Below are 7,580 nucleotides of genomic sequence, written 5' to 3'. Positions count from 1 at the left end.
CAGTGGGTAAGATCAGCTAGAGCAGGTTTCCTAGAAACACAGAATGGCCTGGGCTGGAAGGGACCTTAAAAATTCTCTCATTTCAACCTGCTGCCATGGGCAGGGACCAGGTTGCTCAGAGCCCCATCCAGTCTGGCCTGAAACACTTTCAGGGATGTGGCATCCACAACTTCCCAAGGAAACCTGTTCCAGTGCTTCATCATCTTCACAGGGAAGAATTTCTTCCTAATAGCTGATCTAAACCTACTCTCTTTAATTTTGAAGCCATTCCACCTTGTCCTGTCACTCCAGGCCTTTGTAAATAGTCTCTTCTCCATCTTTCCTGTGGGCTACCTTCAGGTACTGGAAGGCCACAATTAAGTCACCCCAGAGACTTCTCTTTTCAAAGTTGAGCAATCCCAAATCTCTCAGCCTTTCTTCCTCTGATTGCTTTCAACAAAAATATGACAGGCAAAGATTTTTTTTCTGAAATAAGAATAATCTGTTCTGTAAGAAGTTGCCTATAAAAATACATGGCTACAGAAATCTTAAAAAAGTAAACATTTCTTACATAATCTGCTCTAGTGGACACCAAGGTTTTCTTATGGTTTCACCCTCTGAGAAGCTGAGCTGGTACACTGTCATGGTCTAAAGCCTGAAAGTCTTTAATCTGCTCGGTTGTTGCAGGGTGAGGTCCTTTACACAGTGTGCAGTGTGTGCCAAGAGCACTCCCTGATTTCTTCTTGCAGGCAGATCTCTGTGAATATGCTTAGTGCTGGACATTTTGTACATATCTTGTGTGGCTCCAACAAAAAAAAGGAAAGAAAAGTTGAATATTTTTGGTTCCATTTGTGGATAATCCAGTTTTCCCTTTCAATTCCCTAACTTCCCTTACCAAGCAGAGGCTTGTTGGGGCCCTCCCCCCCTGCCATGTAGCCCTGGGAGAGGGGCCCTGAGGGGACAGGCACGGGGTTTCCCTGCCCCTGGTCAGCCTCGTTCCCCGTTGGTTGTTTTGCGTTTCCCTGCGCGGGCAAGGACCCTCGGGTCCCGTGATTGTAAGAGTTCCTCGGCAGAGCTCCGGCCACGCGGCTGGAGAAATAACCATCTCTGAAACATCTACCAAGAATCTGTCCATATATATTTCTTTTCCACGGGACTCCCGGTTTGATATGTCGTGTTACAGTATCCCCGCTGTAACAGAGCAACATCTCCTGTCACATTGCCCCCAGTCGCTCCAGCTGCTCCTGCCAACAGCCCCCTGCAGGAAGGAGCACAGACCCCAATGCGCGTTGGCTTTGGCTGCCCATGGGCAGAGAAGCCCCCCGGGGCACAGGTCTCTGGGGCAGGAGACGGGCGCCAGTGCTGCCAGAGCTCGAGGGGTGGCAGGTCTGCTTCGGCAGGGACTCTGCCACACCTGCCGATTGCAGCGTTCCCCGGGGCCCAGGGGTCAGAGCAGCATTCGTGCCCTGGCCCACACGTTCCCTGTCTGCGTCACACCCCCGGGCTTAGGATGGCCACCGGCCGGGACGCGTCCCAAGGAGGCCGTGCCAGCTTCTGTGGAAGGCCCCGTGCCCTTCCCGCCGCGGCTGCGTCGGCAGCCGTGGGGGCTCCTGCTGCTGCCCCGAGCCCGCAGAGCAGGGGAGCGTTTGCTTATGGTTGGAGCCGTTGCTTAAGTTCCTGTCGGGCTGTCTTAGACACTCGGGGCAAGGGATTCCTTCCAAGCTGGGCCACTTGGGGCGGGCTGGGGGCGGCCCAGGGCAGGTGGCATTGTGTGCAAGGGCCCTTTGTGACACGGTGCAGCACGGTCACCGTGGCTGTCCCAGGGCCCTTTGTGACACGTGCTGCTGACATAGGTGCTGGCGGCGACGCGGCCACGCCACAGTGCTCGGAGCACGCGACGGGACAGGACGGGACAGAGCGGTGCCGCACAGCCCACTCGTTCCTTGCCGACCCGGAGCTTTTCCGAGGCATTACTCCTGCAGTGCCCTCGAGGCCAGACTGCAGGACTTGGTGACTCGGAGCTTTTCCGAGGCGTCTCCCTTTCCTGCGGCCGCTGCCCTCGAGGACAGACCGTGGGATTTGGTGACCTGAATCATTTACGAGGAGTCTCCTGTCATTGTGGCGGAGCCCTCTGAGACCAGAGTGCAGGACTTGCTCTCCTGTAGCCTCCCTGAGGCTTCTCTGTCGCAGGTGCCTTCAAGGCACAACTGCACGACCTGCTGACCCGCAACCTTCCCAGGCATCTCTCCTGCAAGTAGCCATACATCTACTCAGTGTCATGGAGCAGAGGCCCCTGACCGTGCCCAAGCAGGCCTTGGGGGAGGAAGAAGGCCCTGGAGCTGCCCCAGCACAGCAGCCTGCAGAGCTGGAGCAGTTCCAGCAGCCGCAGGAGGGTGAGTGGCAGAGCTGGGCCCCAGGGCCGGTGCCTGCAGCCAGCTAGGCCCCATCCCATCCCATCCCATCCCATCCCATCCCATCCCATGCCATCCCATCCCCTGGGAACATGCCCATGGACAGGAGGGAAGAGGGGCCGGGGCAGACCCCCCCCGCAGCGGCCGTGCCCCATGCCCCGGCCCAGGCCCGGGCTGTGTTCTCCGGCCTCTCCCGCAGCCCCTCAGCTCTGGCCGCGCTCGCTCTTTGCCAGATGCAGCCGTGGACCGGACACAAGAGCAGGGCCCCGCCCGTGGCCGCTTCCGCACAACAGCGCAGGTACCTGCAGCCATCCCCACCCGGGCTGGGCCTGCTGTCGCTGCTCAGCCGAGCACCGCGCTGGCAGCACCCCATGGAACATCCCTCCCTTCTTTGCCCTTCTCCTGCAGATGATTTGCAAATTCATCAGGAGAATTCGGGCGGAAGAGAGCAGCGTCACGGGCACTGGGGTCAGAGCATACCCTCACATCTTCAAAACCAAGACCAGTGCCGCCCTGCTGGATATGCTTGTGGAGGAGGGCGTTTCCAGCCCAAAGCAAGTAAGCAGCCTGTGGCCAGGGCTGGAGCCCCCCAGAAATCGCTTGGCCACCCAAGCCACGCCCGCTGGTCACTTTAAGCCTTTGAGGCCATCACAGTGTGCTGGGAAGGGAAGCGCTTCTCTGCAGAAGCTGGGGACATTAGTCCCTCTGGCAGCTTTCCAACTCTCCCTGTGCCTTCTCCAGGTGCCCGCCGTGGTGAGGTACATCCACCAGTGGCTCCTGTCCAATGAGTATCCTGAGTACAGACTGTCCAGGACCCTTCTGGATCTGACTGAGGCCTACCCCACTGATGTGGTGATGACTATCCTGCGTGTGGCCCCATCATGTGACAGGTATGGGGCCCACCTGCCCAGAGGGCCCAGGGCTCACCAGCCCATCGCCCTGTGGAGCCCGTCCCAGGTGTCTGACAAACGCAGAGTTCCAGGGCCCTCTGGCTCCTCCGTTTCCCAGCCCTGCCATGTCAGCCCCCATGCCTGCTGCCATGCTCCCTCCCTGCCCCTCAGGGGCCCGTCCCCACAGCAGTGGGCTGCCTGGGTGCTGCCTGTGAGGGGCACTGGGCAGAGGCAGGGCTGGCAGCCAGCTCAGGTCCCCGCTGCTGCCCAGGCCACGGTGCTGTGGCCGAGATCCCCCCTGAGACGGAGCTCTGACCCCACAGAGCTGCCACGACCATGTGGAAGACGCTCATGTGCTCAGTCAGGACTTCAAAGACAGTCATGCCGCTACTCCTCGATGTGCTGGAGAGCTGGCCAGAGCACAGCACGCGCACCTCCGACGGGGACGACACAGACGTCTTTGCCCTGGCTGTGAGTTTCTGGAACCGGCCCTTGCTCGCCCCCGGGTCGCCGCTCCAGCAGTTCTCCATCCTCCTTCCCCCACTGCATCTGCCTGCCTCAGGCGCTGGGCTGAAACTGGGGCTAGGGGCAGGTTCAGGGGCACCAGGCCCGGTGCTCCCCCCTGCGTCTCCCCTGGCCTCTTCCTCCCATGCTCGGGCCCTGCCACATGGACACCTCGGCAGTGAGCGCTGTCTCGGCGTGGTCTGTCCTCTGCAGGCAACTCTGGTGATGTGGAAGATCCTCCAGGTGCCCTGTGTGCCACACGTAGTGACAGTCTATTTGCCCCGCCTCTTTGTGCATCTGCTCTTCCAAGTGTTCTTCAGCACAGTGGAGATGCCAGAGAAGGTCGAGAACTTGTGGAGAGCATGCCAGGAGCAACATGGCCTTGCCACCGACCCCAACAGGTGCTCCATGCCAGTCCTCCTGTCCCACCCATGTCCCCAGGGCAGGAGCCAGTGCCCCCAGCGTGACCTGGGCTTTGCTCTGCACACAGGTTTGCAGTGCAGACCCTGAAGGCCCTGCTCTGCCGACTCTACTATGAGGACGTGGTGGTGGCCGTGGAACACAAGCGTGGCTGGGACACGCTGCTGAGTGCTGACACCCACCACCACGCAGTGGGTCTGCTGGCCAGGTGAGGCCCCCTCCTCCCCAGCTGCCCTCGGCATCTGTGCCCTGTGTCCCGGGTGCCCCACACAGTCCCCGTGGTCATGGGCCAGAGGGCCTTGTCACCGCGGGATGGCCGGCCGGCCAAGGACACTGGAAAAGGCTGGGAGAGGAGGGTCCCCAAGAGCAGCCGCCTCCCAAAAGACCCAGGTCCCCTTGCAGGGTGGCGGGGAAAGACCAGACCTGTGTGAGTCTGTCCTGGCAGAGGTTTGCCCCCCCGGCTCACGGTCTTGCTTCCTTTCTCCTCCTGCCAGGGAGATGTCCCGGGCCTCCAAACTCGTGCGTTTCCGGATCGTTTGCCACCTGTTCAGGCTGCTCAGCGGGGAGGAGCCACGCCGGGATCTGCCTGCCCTGGCGTTCCTTGTGGAGGTGAGCCCGATGGCCAGCGCAGCCTCGCGGAGCTGCCTGCCAGCTCTCTGCCCTCTCGTAGCCGCAGCTGCCCGGGACGGTGCCCGCGCCCTGTGCTGCTGCCTGGGCCCAGCGCTGCACGCTCGCGGGCTCGTGCCGGCCGGCTCCCCCGTCACTCCCCTGTGCCTTTCAGGTCCTCTCAGATCCCCCTTTCCAGCGTTGGCTGGACTGGAGTAGATGCGGTGACAGCGTCCTGGAGATCATGTCCAAGAACCTGCGGAGCGAGTGCAGGGAGAGGCGTCGCCTGGCGCTCAGAGGCCTTGTGGTGCTCAGCAAGCATCCCTCGATGGTGAGAAGGGGGCAGCGGCTGAAGCTGCGCTGGCAGCGTGGGGCTGGGGAACGCAGTCGCTTGGGCTTGGCTGGGCTTCGGGCACTGAGGCAGCTGCTCCCAGCTCTCCTGCCTCCCGGTTCAGCTGCCCGAGTGCTTCGGGACAGGCCTTTGGCCTCTGGGCCCTGCAGCAGCAGGGTGCGGGTGCACAGCCTTGTGTTCCGCACAGACCAAAGGAATGTGGAGCCTGACCGAAAGCCTCGTGGAGCTCCTGCAGGAAGACGACAGCGACGTGGTTGGGATGACCGTCGCCGTCCTCAGCTACTTGTTCCTGTACAGTGGTGCCCCGATACCCAGCCCCATCGCCCTGCAGCTGGCTGAGGCCCTCCTGCCACTCTTTGACAACGTAAGGCTCCGTGCCCCCAGCCACGGCCACTGGCTGCTGCCCGGACACTTTGTGCCCTGTGCATTTTCAGGCCCGTGCCCAGGTGGGCCTGGAGCGGCCGATGCGGAGGTCTGTCTTTCTTCCTTTCATACAGGATGATAGCCAGGTGCGGCTGCGCTCCATGTTCGTCTTCCAAGAGATGATGGCTTTATTAACGGCAAAGGGAAAAAAGGCCCTGAAGTCACACGTGCGCCAGAGCCTGCTCCCACTCTCCTTCCACTGCCATGACGAGGACTGGCACGTGGCCAATGTGAGGACTCCTGGGCTGCCGGGGTTCCCCTGGGAGGGGGCTCGGCGCCTCCTGCCCTGGCGCCGCATGGGCTGCAGCATCCTCCTGGCCTCGGCACAAGGACACGGGTCCTGTGCCCTGGGCTGTGGTGCCATCTCCCGCTCTCTGCTGCTCTCCAGGCCTCCCGGGAAACGCTGCGTTGTGCGGCCAGCTTCCTGAAAAGGAGAGATCTCGAACGCATGCTGGACGTGGATCAGACATGGAGGTTCGGCGAGGGCCTGGTAAGGACGGCCTGGAAGCCCAAGTCGCAGCCTGGAGAAGCCCCCTGACTGCGGTGCTCCGTGTGTGGGGCTGGCAGCTGTGCCCCCCGCCCAGTGCTGCAGCCAGGGGCTCCAGCCTGCGCCCCACACGCTGCTCCCATCCCTGGGCCGCGCGGGCTCTTCTCCAGGCTCCTGTGGCCCCGAGCCGGGTGCCCACGGAGCCCCGGCCCCGCTGGGCTCTGGGGCGGGGGGGCACCGCGGCTCCCCGGGCAGCGCCCAGCCCTCGGCCCCCTCCAGAGCCCGGCGCCAGCGGCGCTGGCCGGGCCTCAGCGCTGTGCGGGCAGGGGAGGCCAGGGCGGGCCGCAGGCAGCGCCCGGCCAAGGGGCTGAGCCCGCGCCAACCCTTCCCTCCTGGCGCTCTCTCCAGCTGGCAGAGGACAGGAGCCGAGCGGCCGAGCACTCGCGGCGGGCCCTGCCGTACTTGCGGAGCCCACAGGAGTCCCTGCGACAGGCGGCCATCAGGTTCATTGGTGAGCCACGAGCCCGGGGCCCCTCCCCTCCCTGCCCCGCCGCAGCGCGGCCCCGGCCCTGGCTGCTGCCCCGGCAGCGGGATCCGGGCCAGGGGCCGTGGAGCCCCGCCTGCCCTCGGGGCTGCCACCGCCCTCTCGCAGCCGTGCCCTCGGGCGTCGGGATGCGGCGAGGGCCCGGGCTGAGCCCTGCCGGGGCGAGGAGAGCGTGCGGCCGCAGGGCTGGCAGCGCCGCTGAGAGGGAGCTGTGCCGCTGGGGCCGTGACAGGCTCTGTGTTCCCAGGCATCGCCGGGCGGCACCTGAGGGGCCAGCAGGAAGAGCTCCAGCTCGTCTGCGAGGGTGAGTGAGTGCAGCCGGCTGTCAGCGGGGGCTGGCGGGGGGAGCTGCAATCCCTGCCCCGGCTGCGGAGGGCTCTGCTCCCTGCGCGGACGAGCGGCGGCGTGGGCAGAGCACAGAGAGGTTTCAGGGGCGCGTGCGGGATTTGTGGCCAGCACCTTCGGATGTCCAGGGACCTTCGATCCCATTGCTCCCTGCTCCCTCTTGGCCATGGCCAGAGCAGGCTGGGATGGCCCTGGCAGGGGGGGGTCTCCTCGGGTCCCCGCAGATGCGGAGTCTGACCGTGCCTCTGTTCCTCTCTCTTGCAGCCCTTGAAGACGCGTCCCGTGACATCAGCCCTGCCGTTTCCAGCCTGGCGCGTCAAACAGCCTACGTCCTGCGGGCCCTGGAGAGAGCTCCGCGCTCCATCTTCCAGGTGCTGCGAGATGGACTCCGCAGGGCATGCAGGACACGGCCTCGTCTGTCGGGCCGTGGCTAGCTGCAGTGCTGCAGCTCTGCAGCGACCTGATCTGGGAGGCTCTCTCTGCTGGGGCCACCTGAGCCAGCGGGCATTTTTCTTTCAGATGGTTCTTTTCTTCTTTTGGTTTTTTCCCTTATATGTAAATATAGAATGTGCTTGTCTGAGATTAAAAATAGTTCATGCCTCAACCATCGATATAAAGT

The 7,580-nt window shown here is 63.1% G+C and overlaps 1 protein-coding gene across 2 annotated transcripts; it reads left to right on the top strand.

The window, feature by feature from the left end:
* Positions 1-3,615: 3,615 nt before the first annotated feature.
* LOC121669317 (maestro heat-like repeat-containing protein family member 7) lies at positions 3,616-7,570 on the top strand. Of its 2 annotated transcripts, XM_042038088.1 has the most exons (10): positions 3,616-3,751; positions 3,998-4,185; positions 4,275-4,412; positions 4,699-4,813; positions 4,986-5,141; positions 5,350-5,526; positions 5,660-5,815; positions 5,974-6,075; positions 6,481-6,583; positions 7,226-7,570. In XM_042038088.1, the coding sequence occupies exons 1-10, from the start codon at positions 3,617-3,619 to the stop codon at positions 7,393-7,395; spliced, it is 1,440 nt and encodes a 479-aa protein (XP_041894022.1). In that variant the 5' UTR covers position 3,616; the 3' UTR covers positions 7,396-7,570. The 2 variants fall into 2 exon arrangements, 1 of the variants encoding a protein (XP_041894022.1); XR_006017708.1 differs by lacking the exons at positions 3,616-3,751; positions 3,998-4,185; positions 4,275-4,412; ... (4 more) ...; positions 5,974-6,075; positions 6,481-6,583 and adding an exon at positions 6,650-6,920.
* Positions 7,571-7,580: the final 10 nt, after the last annotated feature.

The sequence above is a fragment of the Corvus kubaryi genome, unplaced genomic scaffold (genome assembly GCF_017639235.1).
Source record: "Corvus kubaryi isolate FWS band 111438036 unplaced genomic scaffold, C.kubaryi_AGA036_p1.0 37391, whole genome shotgun sequence".
Taxonomy (NCBI): domain Eukaryota; kingdom Metazoa; phylum Chordata; class Aves; order Passeriformes; family Corvidae; genus Corvus; species Corvus kubaryi.
This window is presented reverse-complemented; position numbering and strand designations above follow the sequence as displayed.

Coding starts and splice junctions, on each gene's coding strand:
- LOC121669317 (XM_042038088.1), top strand. CDS start 3,617: ATGTGGAAGACGCTCATGTGCTCAGTCAGGACTTCAAAGACAGTCATG. Junction 4,814..4,985: donor CCCTGGCGTTCCTTGTGGAG/GTGAGCCCGATG, acceptor TGTGCCTTTCAG/GTCCTCTCAGATCCCCCTTT. Junction 5,527..5,659: donor TCCTGCCACTCTTTGACAAC/GTAAGGCTCCGT, acceptor CCTTTCATACAG/GATGATAGCCAGGTGCGGCT.